Here is a 21,895-nt window from a genome sequence, read left to right as displayed (position 1 = left end):
CCTAAGTCTCCTCGTGATAAAACAGAGTGATTGCAGCCCTACTTCACTGAGGATTTAATAGGGTTAATATATGTCAGCTGTTTAGAATAGCGCGGGGCACTAATGCGTGGCTAGTTTTCAGTTGCTGTTATATGAATGGAGGCACCACGAGGAGCTGCTTTCTTCTCTACTTGCTTATTCCTCATTCTCAACACCTTCTCTTTTCCTTATGCTCTATTTAGTTAACTTCTTTGTCCTTCCTAGTCATTTCTTTCCCAGTTGGTATTTCAGTTTCATTGGTGTAAACTTATGTAAAATAAATCCTTGTTGGTGAAAAAAAACAAAAGCCATAGCACATTTATTTGTTGCTTAAAAAGTAGAAAGTAATCAAGTTTTTATTTTCCTTATTGTGTTTTTTTTTTTTTTTTTTTGCATTTTTCTGAAGCTGGAAACAGGGAGAGACAGTCAGACAGACTCCCGCATGCGCCCGACCGGGATCCACCCGGCACGCCCACCAGGGGGCGACGCTCTGCCCATCCTGGGCGTCGCCATGTTGCGACCCTCCTGGGTGTCGCCATGTTGCGACCCTCCTGGGTGTCGCCATGTTGCGACCAGAGCCACTCTAGCGCCTGGGGCAGAGGCCACAGAGCCATCCCCAGCGCCCGGGCCATCTTTGCTCCAGTGGAGCCTTGGCTGCGGGAGGGGAAGAGAGAGACAGAGAGGAATGGGGGGGGGGTGGAGAAGCAAATGGGCGCTTCTCCTATGTGCCCTGGCCGGGAATCGAACCCGGGTCCTCCGCACGCTAGGCCGACGCTCTACCGCTGAGCCAACCGGCCAGGGCCTCCTTATTGTGTTTTATCATACTGTACCTACCTTTAAAGAATATTTTAGAAGTAGAAGTTTCCCTAAATACAACAAAGCTGTTTCATTATTAGAATTCATTTCCAGCCTGTCCAGGCGGTGGCGCTGTGGACAGAGCACCAGCCTGGGATGCTCAGGACCCACGTTTGAAACCCTTAGGTCACTGGCTTGAACACTGGCTCACCAGCTTGAGCTTGAGATCATAAATATGACCTCATGGTCTCTGGCTTCAGCCCAAATGGTCACTGGCTTGAGCCCAAAGTCACTGGCTTGAGCAAGGGGTCACTGGCTCCCGGGAACTGTCCCCCAACCTCGGTGTCAAGGCACTTATGAGAAAGCAATCAATGAACAACTGAGGTGCCACAACTAAGGGGCTGCAATGAAGAATTGATGCTTCGCATCTGTCTCCCTTCCTATCTGTCTCTGTCTCTCTTTCTTGCTAAAAAAAAAAAAAAAAAAAAGAATTCATTTCCATTATGCTACATTGATGTTTTATCATTTATTTTTGCCATCTTATTTGCCTGCCAGTGTTACCTCATTAATTCAAACTGTAGACCTGATTATTATAGAAAAGGAGACAGTGTCCTGAGGCAGACTTGGATCACTTCCTCTGCTATTAGTTAGATTTGTAACATTGAGCAGGCCATTTGATGATAATAATTATATTAATATCTACTATTAATTGATCACTAATTTTTGCTGAAAGCTAAATAACAAGGGTGTGATATCATGGTTTATTCAGAAAAACAGTATTCTAAGTACTTAAAATGCCTGCTTGATTAAAAGAGGATGAAATATATAGTAGCTAGTAGAGAACCCATTAAAATGGTGTATCATAAAACATATCACTATTACGTGTATTGTAAAAACTGCAAAAAATAAAATCAATTACCCAACTTATTTTGAACATTACTTATGTATTCTAGAAAAATTGGACCAATAAGTAAATAAACAAAATATAGACTATTTGGGCAGGAAATAAAGGCCATAGCATTTAAACAAATAGTTTTCTGTTTCCTAGAAAGTTTATTAACCACCTAATTCTAGTTTCCAGCTATGTGCATGTTAGCATTGATTCTCTTGATGAGTGATGATGATACTGATGATGAAGACCATCGGCCAGCCGAGGTCTAGAAAGAGCTGTTCCCCTGTCATTGCTGCCCTACCTTCCCCACGCTAACTCTCGTGGCCCAGCTGTCCCTCATCAGCGCTCAGGTTGCCCCAACCCTCCCCAGGTCCTCTCTGTGTCTCGTGCATTCCTGGCCTCTATGCTTCACAGTCATTTCTCCTAGGAGCCATTCGATTAGCCTTTGCTCAGTGTAAGGTATTTTTCCCCGCCGAGAAGGAATGAAGGGGCCAGAGCCACCAAGTGTGGAATAACAAAAGGCTTTATTGAGTACAGCACATCCCGCCCGGCAAGGTTCCCTGGCCCCGAAGAAAGAAAGATGGAGGAGATGGAGGCCAGGGAAGTCGCAAGGATTAAACCACGTGGGAGACATTTAAAGGGTCCCTCTAGGGAAGTTGAGCTAATGTGATGTGGTGAAATCTCACTGGCTGGCAGACGGTCGCTGTTTTTCCCAAGGACTCCTAGGAAGTTTCTTTTGGCGCGCTTGGTTGTGGGCGGTCCTAGCCAAAGTTCGCGGGCCTGGGTTCCCCATGTGGCCATCCCCCGTTATTCACTGACCTTACACTCAGTATTATGACTGCTAGTATTTTATAGTGCTGACATCTGGTACTCATTTTAGCATAGGAATAGTTCAATTTATCAAATAATCCCAAGGTTGCTGGCTTGGGCCCAAGATCGCCAGCCTGAGCAAGGGGTGGCTCACTGGGCTTGAGGCCCCCACCCTGTCAAGGTGTGTATGAGCAACAGTCAGTGAACAACTAAAGTGAAGCAGCAATGAGTTAATGCTTCTCTCTCCCTCCCTCCTCTTCCCCTCCAGTCTCTCTCTCCTTTCTCCTCATCTCAAAAAACAAAAACAAACAATCTGCTAAAAATATTTACTTCCTATTATGGACTTATTTTCTAGAGAACTAGGTTAATGTAAAATATTGCATTATAGCTAATTCATATATTTACTTACACTGGGATTGGCCTTGTACTTATTTTGTCATTGTTAGACCATGTGAATATAATGAAAAAAATTTTATTTAAATATAAATTTATTTTAGCAATAATAGAGCATGCGTTTTTAAGATAACTCAGACTGCAATTATTATTAAGATAAATGTCAGATTTTCGCCTTTAATTTTGTCTTCATTCTGTTTGATTTTAGGACGAATAACCTTTACAGAACCAAATATCCAGAATGTGCCAAGAGATTTTGAGATCACGATGCCAACGCTCGTAGAAGAAAGCCCACCTTCCCAAGCCCCAGGCAAAGGCCTACTTCCCATGGGCAGGTAGACAGTACTTCTGTGAGCATGAATGGCTCAAAAATAGCTTATTGAACAAAATAATGGACATAGTTTAAATTCCTGTTTTAGGTATGCACATTTTTACTCTAGGCACGATCCATTTCAAACCCTGAGCCTGTCTATACAGAGCTAGTTGAGGGTGAAAAGCTGAAAACCTGGGCCATTAATTAAATCATATGCTTATTTAAGTCAAATACTAAAGGGAAGAGTTGAGCAGTGTCAGGAACAACCCCCCTCCTGCCTTCCTCACATACACACAAAGGGAAGAAGCAGCACAGATAATTTATATTAGATTTGATCAAAGAGATTTATTGAATTGAGCTAAATGTTAGTCAGTTATCTCAGAAGCAGTTTTAGGTTCAGAAATGTTTTACTTCCTATTTAATTGAATGTTGTTGTTTTTTTAAGTCTAGAATCTTTGTTAAGCTTTAGACTTTCAAATAATAAGGTTTTTAAGTTTCTTAGAGGGAGATATTTACTGAATAATCAGGCCTTTCTCGTATATTTGAGACTGCTTTATGTCCAGCTGATGATGTTGTTTGCATGGCAGAGGAAGAAACAAGAAGGGCTGTGGTCTGAACCCGGGGCGCCAGGCAGCGATGGAGGAGGGGCCCTCAAACAGAGGAATGCCGTTTGCCGTCAGCATGCGGCATGCCTTCGTGCCTTTCCCAGGTGGGGCGCTGATGCTGTCTGAGTTTCTCTTACTGTGGGAATGTTTTCAGAGCACTGGTGAAGCCTGCCTTATGAGTAAGACTCAGCAGTGTGCATTGGTCCCTCCATCTTTCCTGTCTTCTGTGTAGCCCGGTTTTCCCTTTCTGTTGCCAGGTTTATAACAATCAGTCCTCATTGTCTTTGTGACTTGCTCTGAGGGAAATTTCTGTGGTGTGTGCTCATTGGCAGCAGTCTGCTCAAACCGTGTTTTCCAAGGTCATTATACATCTTTTTGGAAAATCCAGTAGATTTTTAGTTCTCGTTCTCTTTGATGATCAACCCTTACTTTCCTCAATTTCTCTCCTCCCTTGATCACTAAGGGCACACCTTTTTTCTCTTTCTGACTTGCTTTGCATTTTCTTTCTTTTCCTTTTCTGCTGCTTCCTCTTACATAGTGTGACTCCCAAGGCTACCCTCCTTCTGCCTGTTCTCTCCTCGGTACTCCTGCCATAAGCCTTTTTGTCACCAAAACATTTGGAAGTCATGATCTAACTCCCAAATAATCCCTACTATTTGTATACATATTTCCTCTCTTATGTTCTGCAAGTTGGCAGGTCAGGTCCAGGTGAGTACAGTTACCTATCTGAATTAATTTGAATTCTGTCAGACACATAGTCCAAAGGTGAATTCAGGAATATGATAACATAACCTGCTTGGAAAATTTCAGTTTTGCTTTTTAACTATGAACTATCAGCATTTTACTATTGTAACCATATTTTAGTATTGAGGTCTGTGGCAGTAAATACATTTGTTTTTGTTGTGCAACTATTACCACATCCATCTTTAGAACCTTTTCATATTCCCCAACTGAAACCCTGTACCTATTAAACACTAACTCTCCCTTCCCCCCTCCCCAGCCCAGGGTAGCCACCATTCTTCTTCCTGTCTTTTTTTTTTTTATGTGTTTTTTTGTTTGATTTTTTTTTTTAATTTGTTTTATAGGGACAGAGAGAGAGTCAGATAGAGGGATAGACAGGGACAGACAGACAGGAATGGAGAGAGATGAGAAGCATCAATCATCAGTTTTTCGTTGCGACACCATAGTTGTTCATTGATTGCTTTCTCATATGTGCCATGACCACGGGCCTTCGCAGACTGAGTAACCCCCCACTTGAGCCAGTGACCTTGGGTCCAAGCTGGTGAGCTTTTTGCTCAAACCAGGTGAGCCCACGCTGAAGCTGGCAACCTCAGGGTCTCAAACCTGGGTCCTTTCGCATCCCAGTCCGACGCTCTATCCACTGCGCCACCGCCTGGTCAGGCTCTTCTTCCTGTCTTTATGGATTTGACTATGCTAGTAGCTCATGTAAGTGTATGTCTGATGTAACTGTGTGTCTTAGATATGTTAGAGTTTATAATATACATCATGTCACTTCCTTCATAATATATGCATTGCACCATTTCATCCATAACACTGGGGAACAAAATCTTTGTTGCATCCACAAAAACACTTGTTCTTACCTAATTCCAGTGTGCTGATCTCAAATCTGACATTAGTTTTTCTCTGTAAGCTACAGTTTTTTTTTGCAATTCAAGATTTTAGGTTTTCATCTTATTGTAAAATTTTCAACATTTAGTTTAACATAATGAAATAGAATGTCTTCTTGGGCATCATCTTTGTGAAAATATAATAATTTATATAATGCAGTAATTACACTAAAAGATATGATTGCATCAGAATTTGTCTACAATTTTGAAATAGAACATATTAAAACACTTATTTTAATCATAAAATCTGAGCAAAACTTATTTAAATTCTATTCAGGCAAAAATTTGCGTTTGTAGCTCTTGCGTTTGTGTACTTGTTGAGGACAATCTCGTTTGATGCTCCAGCAGTAGTCTGCCGTCATATTTCTGTCCCATCACCCCTGATAACGCTCTTCCATCGTCTTCAGATCTTGATGAAAGCGTTCTCCCTGCTCATCACTAACAGCTCAAGATTTTCAGCAAACTTATCAAGGTGACTGTTCAGGAAGTTAATTTTTTTTTTTTTTTTTTTTTTTTACAGGGACAGAGAGAGAGTCAGAGAGAGGGATAGACAGGGACAGACAGACAGGAACAGAGAGATGAGAAGCATCAATCATCAGTTTTTCGTTGAGCATTGCGACACCTTAGTGAATTCTTTTTTAATTTGTAGAAAATGACTTTATTATGTTGAATCTTCCAATCTATCAAAGTGGTATACCTGTCCATCTATATATCTCTGTTTGAATTTCTTTCATAAGTGTTATAATGTTTTCATCACATGAGGCATGCATAGTTATTGTTTGATTTATATATAAATATTTCATTATTGAGCGAATGTAAATGGTATTAGGTTTTAAGTTTCAGTTTCCGCTTGTTCATTGCTCACCTATAGAAATATAACTGATTTTTGTGTGTTGATCTGGTATCCTGTAACCTTTAATAGTCAGTGGGCTGTTTTGTATTGAGGGGCTGTGGTGCCCCTTGCCCCCGCACATCTCAAGCAGCCGCCCCTCGCCCCCGCCACTGGCCCCACATGCTCCCAGGGGATTGTTGGGTAAACAGGTGGTGTTTTTTAGGTTTGCTCATTTGTATTGAGGGGCCACTGCCCCTCGCCCCTGCCCCTTGCTTGCTCCCAGGGGAATGTTGGGTAAACAGGTGTTGTATTAAGGGGCCACTGCCACTTGCCCCCTGTGCTTCCTGAACCAAAGACCCTCACCCCCCCCCACGACTCCCCTGTGTGTTCCCAGAGCTACCCTCTCACCCCCACGGGCTCAAGTCGCCGCCCCTCAACCCTGTGTGCTTCCGGAGCCACTGCTGCACCCCCTCACGCTTCCCCAGCCACTGCCCCTCACCCCCGCGTGCTTCCAGCCCAGGAAGTGAATCTTAACACTCATGTTATATCCAATGTGGCGGAAAGCCAGCAGCATCCTTTGAACCAGAAGTTCATAATTTTCTGCTTTTTTTTTTGCCAAGGAAGTTCTTTGTAACTGCCACAAAAGACTGCCACGCTGCTTTCTCCTCCTTATTCATCTTCATGGCAAATTCTTTGTCATGTATGAGGGTTTGAATTTGAGGTCCATAGAATACATCTGCTTTTATCTTCTCAAAAGACAAGGCAGGAAAAGCAGAAATAATATGTTGAAAGCATTCACTTTCTCTATTCAAAGCCTGAACAAACTGCTTCATTAAGCCAAATTTGAAGTGGAGGGGGGCGAAAAATGATCCTGTCTCGATTAACTACAGGTTCATTCACAATATTTTGCATCCCTACTTCCAGAACTTCACGTTTCGGCCACTCCTTCTGTGTCCAGTGTTTCTCCCGAGCTCGGCTGTCCCACAAACACAGAAAGCAAGGATACTTTGTGAAACCTCTCTGTTGTCCTAGCAGAAAATTTACCATTTTAAGATCCACACAAATGATCCAGTTATGCTCCTCATACTTCAGAAAGTCAAGGACAATTTTTATGTCATTATAATCTTCTCGCAGATGAGTTGAATAACCAGTTGGAACCGCTGCATAAACATTACCGTTGTGTAGAACACATTTTAGACTCTGTTTAGAGCTGTCAAGAAATAGCCGCCATTTTGTTGGACTGTAAGTGGTAACACCTAGCTGGCTGAGAAGACTAGTGATATCATGACAGTAAACAAAGTGTTTGTCTTCGGAAAAAAAGTCCACAAAAATATGTTCACGCTTCCTGCAATGGGATACTTTAGCTGACTGGTGAAGTACGTTCTTTCTTTTCTTTTTTTTTTTTTTACAGAGACAGAGAGTCAGAGAGAGGGATAGATAGGGACAGACAGAAAGGAACAGAGAGAGGTGAGAAGCATCAACCATCAGTTGTTTGGCCTGACCTGTGGTGGCGCAGTGGTATAAAGCGTCGACCTGGAACACTGAGGTTGCCGGTTCGAAACCTTGGGCTTGCCTGGTCAAGGCACATATGGGAGTTGATGCTTCCTGCTCCTCCCCCTTCTCTCTCTCTCTCTCTCCCCTCTCTCTAAAAGTCAATAAATAAAATCATCAGTTTTTCGTTGCAACACCTTAGTTGTTCATTGATTGCTTTCTCATATGTGCCTTGGCCAGGGGCCTTCAGCAGACCAAGTAACCCCTTGCTTGAGGCAGCGACCTTGGGTCCAAGCTGGTGAGCTTTTTGCTCAAGCTGGATGAGCCTGTGCTCAAGCTGGTGACCTTGTGGTCTCAAACCTGGGTCCTCCGCATCCCAGTCCGACGCTCTATCCACTGCGCCACCACCTGGTCAGGCCATTCTTTTCTTGAAGTCTGGAGGCTAATAACTCAGCTGTTTTCTTTGATAGGTCCAGTCTCTTACTAAGTCATTCAATTCAGGTTGGCTAAACTGCTGAGGGGTTAATGACTGCTGGGCATCAGAAGAAGACCCTTTAGATTCTACAACCATTTCCTCATGCATCTTATCAAAATACACTTGATCATCATGTTCACTTTCTTCATCCTTAGAAGAAATAAAACCACTGAACACTGGAACCAGGAGTGCCTCAGAGTGTGGAATAGGTCGTATTGCTGAAGGAATATTAGGATATGTGATCGTATGCTGTTTTTTCTTGCCGATGTCCTTTGTATGGATCAGACAGCAATAACAGTCACTACTGTGGTCCTTAGGTTCATGCCAAACCATGGGAATACCAAAAGGCATTCCTTTGCGTTTTCCTTTGGGTTTAGTCACTAAGTATTTCCTCACAATTGTGACACACAATATGAGGAGCCCAATTCTTGTCTTGATCGCCAAGGGGAACTTGAAAATAGGCAATATATGCATGTGTCACAAATGATGAAATATTGTACCTTTGATGTTGAAGTGTGTAACAGCCATATATATAACAGAAGGTGTCTGGACTATTCTTACATTTACGCCTACTCAAAGAAGCCATGATTCAATCTTAAAACAAAATAAGAGGGTGTATTTATCAGATAATAAATTTTTACATTTAAAAACAACTACAATTATGTAAAAGTGATGTTTGTAAAACATTAATTGCCTTATGGTTATGTTCAATCCAAGAGTCATTGCCCTTTAACTCCAATTTCAAAACCAATGAATCCATTAACTGTAACAAAAGAAATTAAAATTGCATAAAAACTAGAGCGTGCGGGCCTGACCTGTGGTGGCGCAATGGATAAAGCGTCGACCTGGAAATGCTGAGGTCGCCGGCCCGAAACCCTGGGCTTGCCTGGTCAAGGCACATATGGGAGTTGATGCTTCCAGCTCCTCCCCCCTTCTCTCTCTCTCCCTCTCTGTCTCTCCCTCTCCTCTCTAAAATGAATAAATAGCCTGACCTGTGGTGGCGCAGTGGATAAAGTGTCGACCTGGAAATGCTGAGGTCGCCGGTTTGAAGCCCTGGGCTTGCCTGGTCAAGGCACATATGGGAGTTGATGCTTCCAGCTCCTCCCCCCTTCTCTCTCTCTGTCTCTCCTCTCTCTCTCTGTCTCTCCCTATCCTCTCTAAAATGAATAAATAAATAAAAAAAATAAAATGAATAAATAAGATATAAAAAAAAGAAGGAAAAACAAACAAATAAACAAAAAAAAACAACTAGAGTGTGCACCAAAAAAACGGATTTCAGATTTGGAATCAGCGATGCAGAAATATATAGAAACAGTTCTAAAACCTCATGCAACAGAAAACAAAAAAAAAAATTGTTCCCCAGTATAATATAAGAAGTTTTTTCATTTTTCTTATAGTTGATTTAATATTTATGACTGTTATAAACTCTGCTGTGTTGTTGTTTTTGCTTTAAGCAGTCTATTATCTTACAAAAATAAAATTTTTTGGTCTACTTTTTACCACTTCTAGCACTCTTTGTTTCTTGGAGAAGGTTCAGGTTTTCGTCTATTGTCATTTTTCTTCACCCAAATACGTCAAGATTTCTTGCAATGCAGTTCTACTGACAGTGACTTCTTTCAGCATTTCTATGTGTTTAAATTTCTTTATTTTATCTCACTTTTGAAAGATATTTTTATTTGACATAGGTTTATAGGTTTACAGCCCTTCTCTTTCAGCTCTTTAAAAATATATTTCTATTGGCTTCTGGTTTATATTATTTCTGATGAGAAGTACACCACCATTTTTTCTTACTATTTCTCCAAGCACAATGTATCTGTTTCCTGGATACTTTTTCAATTTTAAAATTTATTATTCAGTTTTAGCAATTTGATTTGGGTGTAAGTTTCTGGGTAGTTTTTTGTGCTTTGCTTCTGGGATTTTTGAATTTGCTCAATTTCTTCAGTTTCATATATTTTTTTCTTTAAATTATGTGCTTATATTTTCATTAAATTCAAAGCATTTTCAATCGTTATTTCTTGTAATATTTTTGTCCCTATCTCCTTTCTTCCTTTTACTTCAAATGTACATAGTAATACCCCTTGGTACTGTCCCACAGACCGCTGAAGTCTTTTTCTTTTCTTTTTTATTCCCTTCTCTCTGTTTTTTCACTCTGTGCTGCAATGGATATTTTCTGTTGACTATTTTATTTGTTTTAAAATATTTTATTATTTATTGATTTTAGAGAGAGGAGAGAAAGAGAGAGAAAGGCAGGGGGAGAGGAGCAGGAAGCATCAATGTGTAATTGCTTCTTGTCGGTGCCTTGACCGGGCAAGCCCTGAGTTTCAAACCAGCCACCTCAGTGTTCCAGGTTGACACTTTATCCACTGCGTCACCACAGGTCAGGCATCTGTTGACTATTTTAATGCTCACAGAGCTTTTCGTTTTCAATGTCTAATTGCTGTCACATCCTTTTAGTGAGTTTTACATTTCAGATATTGTACTTTTAGAATTTTCACTTGATATTTTTGTAGTTTTAAATACTTTATGGCAATTCACTATTTGTTCCATTATTCATGTTTCTTTAAATTCCTGAAAATATTTATGTTAGCTATTTGAAATTCCATCATCCCTAGTCCTGGCTGGAGAGCTCGGTTGGTTAGAGCACTGTCCCGAAGCACAGAGGTTGCTGGTGCAGTCCTGGTCAGGGCACACACAGGAGCAGAGCAATGTTCCCCTTTCTCCACCCCCTCCACCTTCCTCTCCCTGAAATTTAAAAAAAAAAAAAAAAAAAATTAAAAACTAGGCCTGACCTGTGGTGGCGCAGTGGATAAAGCGTCGACCTGGAAATGCTGAGGTCGCCGGTTCGAAACGCTGGGCTTGCCTGGTCAAGGCACATATGGGAGTTGATGCTTCCTGCTCCTCCCTCCTTCTCTCTCTCTCTGTCTCTCTCTCCTCTCTATCCCTCTCTGTCTCTTTCTCTCTCCTCTCTAAAAATGAATAAATAAAAAAAAATAATAAAAATTTAAAAATAATTAAAAACTAAAATGTCATCATCACTAATCTCAGGACCATTTTTGTGTTGATTGAATATTCTTCTGGTCAAAGTTACATTTTCCTGGTTCTTCTTATGTCCAGTATTTGTTTTTTTTGAACACTAGATATTATGGTTGCTACAGCACTGACTCTGTATTTTTGTAGTCTTAATTAAATAGCGTTTTCTTCCGGCAATTTACTCTTACATGAGCTGGATAATTTTGAGACTTCTACAGCGTTGTTAGCAGATGTTTATAGTAGCCTTTATTGTAGGGTTAGATTAGCCTTGATTGTAAGGCATGGCCTTGCTGGGGTTCTGGTGCTCAAGTTGTAACAAGGTCTCTCCATTCAGTTTGACCAGAACTTGGACATCTCTCAACATTTGAGAGTATGTTGTTCAAGTAGTTGTTCAGGTTACAGCTATGCAATGGTGGTTCTTTTCTTTGGTGGTAGTAATTTCTTTAGTGTATTTATCTCCTGTTCCCTATACAACCCAGTATTTGGTCCAAAATCCAAAGGCATGACTATGCCAATTTCTGGTACTCCATTATGCACAGCTCCTTTCTCTCCCTATTTTCACAAATTCTAGCTGCCTCGGTAGGCCCGAACGCCAGCTGCTTCCTCAGCTCAGATAGACAGAGTGCTTTGTTTTCTCTCTTTCCCTGCAGTGCATTCTGGAAAGTGCCTCCATTCAGAAACCTAAGACGGTTGCATGACTCACCCCATCTCCTCTGTGCTCCCCGCTCCTCAGAAATTATAGTCCTGAACTGCCTGTTGTCCAACACCTGAAAAGTTATTTCATATATTTTGTCGTTTCTCTTGTTTAGAACTGGTTATTCATTCACATAGTTCAGCAATCAAAATATATAAAAGGTATATATTGATAAGCTTTGCTTTTTTCCCTGTCCTAGCTACACCATTATCTATAACTCTTATAGATAACTGCATATATGAGTTTCTTATATATGCTTTCAGTATTTTTATGTGGCTATAAGCAAGTAAGAATGTGTAATATTTTCTCCTATTCTTCCACAAAAATAAGCATTCCATATATACTGTTGTGTGCCTTGCTTTTTCATTTGATATATACTGGAGATTTGTGATTCTCAGTGAATAATTTGAATATAAACCAGTTTAATGTATGTGCAAGTAATCTATATCAGTGGTCCCCAAACCCCGGGCTGTGGACCGGTACCGGTTTGTGGGGCATTTGGTACCGGTCTGCAGAGAAAGAATAAATAACTGACATTATTTCCATTTTATTTATATCAATATTTAAGTCTGAACGATGTTTTATTTTTAAAAAATTACCAGGCCCTGGCCGGCTGGCTCAGTGGTGGAGCATCGGCCTGGCGTGCGGAATTCCCGGGTTCGATTCCCGTCCAGGGCACACAGGAGAGGCACCCATCTGCTTCTCCACCCCTCCCCCTCTCCTTCCTTTCTGTCTCTCTCTTCCCCTCCTGCAGCCAAGGCTCTGTTAGAGCAAAGTTGGCCCGGGCGCTGGGGATGGCTCCATGGCCTCTGCCCCAGGCGCTAGAGTGGCTCTGGTCGCAACAGAGCGACGCCCCAGATGGGCAGAGCATCGCCCCCTGGTGGGCGTGCCGGGTGGATCCTGGTCGGGCGAATGCGGGAGTCTGTCTGACTGCCTCCTCGTTTCCAGCTTCAGAAAAATACAAAAAAACCCCAAACAAACAAACAAACAAAAATTACCAGATTTCCTCTGTTACATCCATCTAAGACTCACTCTTGATGCTTGTCTCGTAAGTTTGACAATTTTATTTAAAAATACCAGTTTTTATGCCGGTTGCATAATTTTATTTTGTGCATTTATCCATCCCACCCTAAAGGCCGGTCCATGAAAATATTTTCTGACATTAAACCAGTCCTGTGGCCCAAAAAAGGTTGGGGACCACTGATGTATATAGCAATCTAAGGGCTTGTTTACTGAGTCACAGAGTAAAAACCTGTTTACTTTTGAAAGGTGTTGTCAAATCGCCATCTGATGGGGGCCAGTTACCATTCACTTCCTAGTAACAATCGATAGTATTTCTTTCTCAGTCTTGCCCCAGAGTGTGCTCTCAAACTTCTGGATTTTTGCAATATATGTAGAGGAAAATTGTTTCTTGCTGTAGACTTAATTTGCATTTCTGTTATTGTGAATGAGGTTGAGAATTCTTTAATATGTTAACATTTCTTTTATTCTTATTTCCATGAACTGCTTGTTTATGTTTTGTTTTGTCTTTGATTTATAGCACCCTTTTTATAATATGGCAATGAGTTCTTTGAACCTGCATTTATTTTTCAATTTTGGTTTTTTCATGCCTAGCTAATTGAGTCATTTCTAATCCACAGGTAAATTATCTGAACCCTCTTAAAAACTTTTCTTCACATATCAACCACTTGATTTTTTTTTTACTGACTGTCTGTTTTTATCAAAGTAGAGCACCCATTCCTCTCCAGCCCACTTAAAATGTGCACATATTAGAAACTATATAGTTTCTTTGTTCATTCATATGTTCGTTCATTCAATCATCCATTCACAACCATTTAAGATTCTATTATGTGCCAAGAACCATGCAAAGTTTTTATAGAATGCAAAAGAAAATGAAGTCTCCCATCCCTACCAGTCAGTGCTGTGTGGGAGAGGCATGAAAGACCCCTTGCAGGTGATGCGTCAGCTGCTGTGGGAATGGGGGTGGGGGGCGCATGGCCCCCGTGGTTCAGGAGCAGAGGGCAGGGGCAGCTTTACACACATTATGGGTACTTGAAAGCTAAATGAAAAATATGGTCTAAGTGACGGAACTGAATTATATAAAGAGCACGTTTTAACTTTTGGATGCATGATCTCATGGTTCTATGTTAAAACTAAATTTCTGTCATCCTACTCAATTATATAAAACTTGAATTTGCCTTTGCATCAGCTTTTCTAAAATTCTTTCTGCTTCAGGTGGTGTAATATTAGCTGCTGATTACTCTCAACTTGAACTGAGGGTCTTGGCTCATTTATCCCACGATAGTCGTCTCATTCAAGTATTGAACACTGGGGCTGATGTTTTCCGGAGCATTGCAGCTGAATGGAAGATGATCGAGCCAGAGTCTGTTGGGGATGAGCTGAGACAGCAAGCAAAGCAGGTAATTTTCGTGATCATGCTTAACATAAATGAGAATTTTAATGATTCAAAAAATTGAAAAATTGTCTCAATCATTTACAGTTGAGGACTGATTTCTTCTTTGGATCTTTCAAACCACATTTATTTTAGCCTGTCTCATGGTATTTATTATACTTTCTTTCGGAGAGTTATTAGAAAGAATCAGACTTAGTCTGAGGCACTGTAGTGACAGAAAAGCCACATGTGTTAGTGGTAGATGTTGCAGTGGTGGTAGTTATTTTTGTTTTGTGTGTGTGTGTGTGTTTTAAAAATCTCCTTCAATCTATATTTTCAGTTTTCTATAAAAAGTGCTTTTTATAAAAAGAGTTTTCTAAATGTTTGTTGAAAAATAAATATTGTGTAGCTGCAGATTATAATTAATAAATGATAGCTTTTTCCTTTTTTTTGAGACCATTGGTTAGCTAATCTACCTGTGAAACTTCATACTGCCCTTGGACCTTTCATGCGGGTCCCCATTAGTTTCCACTCCTGAGTGACTGTCAGGAGTGGAATGTGACATCAAAGGTCACATTCACACCATTTCCTGCCCTAGACTGACACTGGCACTTCCTTACTGTAAAGCCAGGAGCCAGGGCCAGAGCCACCATCACAGCAGCCTTCTGGTCCATGCAGGTTCGCATTGGATTCGGACAGTCGGCAAAGAAACAGCGGAGCCAAAAACTGGTGGGCCATAGTCTTTAATTCTAGCTTTGCACCCGGCGGGCAAGTAAAAATACACACTGGGCTCCAAAACCCAGTCACATTCAGTGCTCACAAAGCTACTGACTTATCCGAGTTTCCTAGAATCAAAGGTTTCTAGCTCACCAGACTTATTCACCTCTGTTCCCCATCTCCTTCCTTATCCCAGATACAAACTGTACACAAAGTGGCATCTCACTCAGCACTCCGCCATCTTGGCTGCTTCTCCTGGCCTCCTCCACGTGGCCTTTCTCTGCTCTCCTCTGCTCTCTCTTCTAATCTCAGGAACCAAGAGAGCAAACTCCCGCTCCGTTCCCATTTTATAGTGTAGAAATCCAAACCCTTAATCCAATATACATAATGGGGAAGTCTCTAATACAAAATCACTTCTATGAGGCATGATAGGATTGTACCACCTCACACCAAAAAGGGTGGGACAGGCTTAATCCCAAAACCAAGCCTCAGGCTACAACAATTCTCAACACACATTAATATCACTTGGGCAACGGCCTCTTTAACAAAGTGAGCATAATACACTCTATCCGCCCAACACTTACCACATGCCTGTGGGAAACGTGGTGCTGCTGGGTGGCTGAGGGAAATGCACACCATTCCGTCTCTAAGACCCTGCTTACTGGTTTCACACTTACTGAGTTACTGACAGTGTGGTTCTCTACTGCCTTATTGGGCATGAAACACTCTCACCACTGTCTGTTTAGCACCAACACTTGTTTCTTCATGAGTTAGAAAGCCACCTTTGTCTTCTCTACTTAATCTCCTTGGAGTCCTCCTGCATTAGCAACAATCAAAGCCTAGGGAAAGTAGGTAATATTCTAATATTAAATTCTCAAAATAATAATAAATAATAATAGGTATTATTAGTATCCTCATTTTATGTAGGAGAAAACTGAGGTACAAAAAGTTAGTAATTTCCTTAAAGTCATAGCTTTAAGTGGTCGAGCCAGAGTAAGTTCAAAATGCCAGAATTTAGATATTATGACTCTGTAACCTATAAACATTTACCCCCTGATGATAGCAGCCTCTATTTAATAAGTTCTTGCATGATTTAATAGTGTTTATGCTCTACCAGTTTTTTTTTTTCCTAAATCACTATGCACTGCACCATCTAATCCTTGAGTCTTACTGAGATCTCAGTTAGTACTCAGTAATGTCTGAGTTGAAAAATAAAAAAGTAGGTGTCAGGCATAGAAATATCAAAGAGGAAAACAAAACAGGAGAAAAATATTTGTCTCTATATTAAAAAAAGAAAAAAGGATAAAAAAACAAAATACCTCTGTTCTTTTTTTAAAAAAAATTAAGTGAGGTGCAAGGAGGCAGAGAGACAAACTCCCACATGTACCCCGACTGAGATCCACCCGGAAAGCCCCCTACCTTGGGATGCTCTGCCCATCTAAAGCCCCTTCTCCATTGCTCAGCAAATGAGCTAGTTTGGTGCCTGAGGCAAGGCCATGGAGCCACCTTTCATCCTGGGGCCAACTTTGCTTAAACCATTCAAGCAATGGCTGCAGGAGGGGAAGAGAGAGAGAAAGAGAGAGAAGGAGGAGGGGAAGGGGTGGAGAAGCAGATGGTTGCTTCTGTGTGCCCTGACTGGGAATTAAACCTGGGACTTCCACATGCTGGACTGACACTCTACTGCTGAGCCAACTGGCCAGGGCCACCTCTAACTGTCTTATAACATTAAAAGTATTTTGGAATTCTGATAATCATTTTCTTACAAGCTATCTTTAAAATTTTTATTTAACTTTTTTTTTTTTTTTTTATGTGAGAGGAGGGAAGATAGGCAGATTCCTGCATGTGGCCTGACTGGGAGCCACCTGGCAATCCTGTCTAGGGATGATGCTTGAGTACCGAGCTATTTTTAGCACCTGAGGTTGATGTGCTTGGACTAACCTCGCTAGCCTCAGCCCCCAGGCCATGCTCAAACCAATAGAGCCACTGGCTGTGGGAAGGGAAAAGGGAGAGAAGGGGGAGGGGAAGGGGGTGAAACAGAGGTCACTTCTGTGTGCTCTGACCAGGAATTGAACTTGGAACGTCCATACACCAGGCTGATGCTTTATCCACTGAGCCACTGGCCAGGACTTTAATAACATTTATATAGCACTTGTTTTATGTCATAAAATTTGCTAAATAATAACTAGTAACTGATTTAATCATAACAATCCCATGAAAGAGGTATTACTATCTTTATTTTATGAATGAAGAAATGAAGATGTTAAGAGTGTAGGTAGTTTATGCAAGATAAACATCTTCTAAATACTGGTATTAGGATTTGAACCCACACAATACTTATTATTAAATTAGAGTTTCTATATTGACCAATTTAGACTATTTTCCTTCCTTATGCCCAGAATTTCATGACTTTGTGTTTAATTCAAATGAATTCTGCAGCTATGGGATTTCAGTTGGCTATGAGGTAAAGAGGTTATTTATTTCCAGTAAGTCTCCCTATTTTCAAGCTCTTTTAGTGCTAAGGGTGAGGAGAGGAATGTTTCTATGCTTTCTTTCCTCCTGCTGGGCACTTCTTTAGGCAGAAGAAGTTAATGAGATTATGAGGAATAGAAAGCTGCTCTGAACTGCTGGATAAATAACAGCGTCAGAAATAAACCTTACCTTTTAAATCATTAGGATTACTTTCCTAAGACGCATCACATTCATATTCATTTATATTCCACCCCACCCTCTCTTCCTTTTCCCTCCCAAAACGGTACTGCTAACAGGCAGCAAAGATGTTCACAGGATAGCAGCTTTTATGGATCTAACCCACCAAAAGCAGTTCTAATAATTTCTCTGACTCACTCTGAAATATGATAAAAAGCTTACCAAATTTCAATCTTATGAACTTTTTATATTTGCATTTTATGTAGTTATGATCTTTAACTTACTGAGTGTGATGACTTCCTTTCAGATTTGCTATGGAATCATTTATGGAATGGGAGCTAAATCGTTGGGAGAGCAGATGGGCATTAAGGAAAATGATGCTGCTTGCTACATTGACTCCTTCAAATCCAGATACACTGGTAAAGAAGCCTTGAGTATCGTCTTCTAGATACTGTATTATTCTTTTCAACTGTGTTTTTATATTGTTAATTTTTCAAAGTTGTGTTATAGAATTTTCTATTAACATTTCTCTTAAGCAGAAGCTTTCATAAGATATGTTAGAGAACATTAACCTTATGATTATTTACTGAGATGTGCTTTTTTCATAAAAATATGGATAGAAATGGAATAGCAAATTATAGTTGATGTATATGCTGCCATGTCATTGTGACTATCTCATATATGGAACCATAACCCTAGAAAATTCTTTTATGCTTCCTTTTTTTTTTTTTTTTTTTTAGGGAGAGAGAGAAGGACAGACAGGGACAGACAGGAAGGGAGAGAGATGAGAAGCATCAACTTGTCGTTATGGCATTTTTGTTGTTCATTGGTTGCCTTCTCATATGTGCCTTGACCAGGGAGCTCCAGCTAAGCCAGTGACCCCTTGATCTAGCCAGAGACCTTGGGTTCAAGCTGGCTGGCGATCTGAGGATTTCAAACCTGGGACCTTAGCATCCCAGATTGATGCTCTGTCCACTGTACCACCACCTGGTCAGGATCTTCTATGCTTCCTTTTTTTTTCTTTTTTTTAATTTAGTGAGAGGAGGGGAGGCATAGACAGACTCGGCATGCACCCCAGCAGGGATCCACCTGGCAAGCCCACTAGGGGGCAATGCTCTGCCCATCTGGGGCCCTTGTTTTGTTGCAACTGGAGTCATCTTTTAGTGCCTGAGGCAGAGGCCATGAAGCCATCCTCAGCGCCCTGGGCCAACTCCTCCAATAAAGACATGACTGCAGGAGGGGAAGAGAGAGAGAGTTTGATAGAGAAGGAGGAGGGTGAGGGGTAGAGAAGTAGATGGGCACTTCTCCTATGTGCCCTGACCAGGAATTGAACCCAGGACATCCACACGCTGGGCCAACGCTCAACCACTGAGACACCTGGCCAGGACCTTATGCTTCTTTTTAATTAACTGTCCCCAGTCCTGAAAAAGAAAACTTTATTTACACATGACATGATCTTGTACATAGAAAATCATATGAATTTTACAAAAATAACTAGTAAAAAAATAACTAAATTTAGCAAGCTCCCACTGTACAAGGTCAATTTATTAAAATCAGTTATATTTCTACTAGCAATAAACAATTAGCATATGTAGAAAAAATAAAACAATTTACAGTAACATTAAAATACATGAAATACTTAGGCTAAATTTAACAGAGCATTTGAAGATTTTACTGAAAACTCCAAAGCAGTCCTGAGAGAAACGAAAGAATACTGAAATAAATGGGAGGTTTACCATGTGAATTTATTAGAGGGCACAATATTATTATGATGACAATTTTCTGTAAATTGTTCTATAGATTTAATGCAATTTCAATAAAAATTTTATTAGACACTTGTGTAGAATTAGACAAGTTGACTCTAAATTTATACAGAAACTCAAAGGGACTAGAATAACTTTTTGGGGAAAAGTATAGTGTTGAGTTACACTTATACTCCGTGGTTTCAAAACTCATAAAACTACAATAATTAAGATAGGCAAAAGGGTAGATATAGAGAACAATGGATCATATTAAGGGGCCCAGAAATAGACCTATACATATATGGCAAATTGATTTTCAACTAACTGATTTTCAACATGGTAATTTAATGAAGGAAAGATGACCTGTCAACAGTTGGTGTTAGAACCACTATATACTAGTATGGGAAAAAAGTGAATTTCAACTTTATCTCATACTATATTCAAAAATTAACTTGATATAGAGCATAGGCTTAAAAGTAAAGGCTAAAATTATGACTTTTTCAGAAGAAATTATGACATTGAGGTAGTCAAAGATTTCTTAGGTGATAATTACTCTGAATCATAAAAAATAAACATTGACAAAAGACATCATTAAGAAAATGTAGAGGCAAGCCACAGACTGAGAAAAAATATTTGCAGTTCCTATTATTTAACAAAGGGCTTGCATTCAGAATATATAAAAAACTCTTACAACTCAATCCTAAGAAGGCAAAAAATCCAATAAAATAAAGGCCAAAGATTTGAACATGCACTTCACAAAAGAAGATATATGAATGACCACATTAAATGTTATCATTGTTAGTCATCAAGGAGAAGACAATTAAAACCACAAAGAGATACCATTACAAAAACAAAAATAAATGACTAAAATCAAAAGCATTGTATCTTTTACCTTGCGGGTAGAGTTGTAAAATGGTACAACCACTTCACAGTGTGGCTTTTTATAGTATGGTCAAACTGTTCACCTAAAGTGAGTGCCTTTTATTTTATGTAAATTATATCTCAAAATTGGTAGTTTTTTTTAGAGACATAGGAAGGGAGTGAGAGAGAGAGAGAGAGACACGGGAACATCAATCTGTTCCTGTATGTGCCCTGGCTGGGGATCGAACTGGCAACCTCTGTGCTTTGGGATGATGCTCTAACCAACCGAGCTATCCAACCAGGGTGGTAGTTTTTTTAAAAGTAGTTCTTACAATTTCTGAATATTTGAAGGCCTCCTACAGAGTCAGGTAAGAGGATTTTTAGAGCTCCCTTAAATCTCATCTTTTTGTTGGCTCTTCACTCAACAGTATCACAGTAATTCTTAAAGAGAAAAAGATGAGAGCTTGATTGTTTTCTGTACTTTCATGCTGGTGGTCAAATACCACCAACTTTATTAGGCAGGGCAAGTTTTTTTCTTCTTCCTATCACCCACAGTCTCCTCAATTGTCTTTCCTGTGCCAGCCACACAATAGAAATCTTCAAATGAAGAGTTCAATTAGGAGACTTTACTGTTTATTACTTAGGATAAGCAGAGCTATGAGAAAGCAGAAGTTGCTTTTACGAATAAAGTTAGATCAGCACAGTCTCTATACTTTGCATTTTAGAGTATATAGAGAAAGAATCTCTATCTATAGCAGGGGTCCCCAAACTACGGCCTGCGGGCCACATGCGGCCCCCTGAGGCCATTTATCCGGCCCCCACCGCACTTCCAGAAGGGGCACCTCTTTCATTGGTGGTCAGTGAGAGGAGCATAGTTCCCACTGAAATACTGGTCAGTTTGTTGATTTAAATTTACTTGTTCTTTATTTTAAATGTTATATTTGTTCCCATTTTGTTTTTTTACTTTAAAATAAGATATGTGCAGTGTGCATAGGGATTTGTTCATAGTTTTTTTTTATAGTCCGGCCCTCCAATGGTCTGAGGGACAGTGAACTGGCCCCCTGTGTAAAAAGTTTGGGGACCCCTGATCTATAGCATATAGAGAGACAGGAATGAGCAGTGAAGAGATTGACCCACCTAGAGCAAAGAATTCATCCTGGAGATCCATCAGACATAAGAATGGTCCTATTTTGTAAAGGATAAAGGCTGTATAAGGAACACAAATGTGTCTGAATAGTACACTATACATAATCTTTTTGAATTTTAAGAAGTTGGTTGTGTATGTTCCCAATGGGTAATTTATCTCATGCATTAATTTCAGTTAGATCCTATTTGGATTGCAGTTTAGATGGTAGCAAGGAGCTGGTTAGAATGTTTTAAGCCTGGAAATGATAGGATCAAAGAGTAAAAGAGGATTAAGGTGATCAAAGAACAGAAACCTGTGAAAAGTAGCATGGAATCCTCTTAAGATCCTGGAGTAAAACATCCTAGATTTTAGTACTTGCTTCTTGTTCTGAAGTTTAATATTTTTATTTTTGTTATTGGCTAAAAAACAAAGAGT

General features: G+C 40.2%; 1 protein-coding gene across 2 annotated transcripts in view; it reads left to right on the top strand.

Moving 5' to 3' along the window:
- POLQ (DNA polymerase theta) overlaps positions 1-21,895 on the top strand; it is a 136,219-nt gene that overhangs the window by 89,826 nt on the left and 24,498 nt on the right. For both annotated transcript variants that reach the window (XM_066241868.1, XM_066241869.1), the window contains 4 exons: positions 3,117-3,243; positions 3,809-3,930; positions 14,212-14,396; positions 18,039-18,150. In XM_066241868.1, coding sequence (XP_066097965.1) covers positions 3,117-3,243; positions 3,809-3,930; positions 14,212-14,396; positions 18,039-18,150 — 546 coding nt within the window. The remainder of the gene's footprint in view (positions 1-3,116; positions 3,244-3,808; positions 3,931-14,211; positions 14,397-18,038; positions 18,151-21,895) is intronic.

Source organism: Saccopteryx bilineata, chromosome 8, assembly GCF_036850765.1.
Source record: "Saccopteryx bilineata isolate mSacBil1 chromosome 8, mSacBil1_pri_phased_curated, whole genome shotgun sequence".
Classification (NCBI taxonomy): Eukaryota; Metazoa; Chordata; class Mammalia; order Chiroptera; family Emballonuridae; genus Saccopteryx; species Saccopteryx bilineata.
This window is presented reverse-complemented; position numbering and strand designations above follow the sequence as displayed.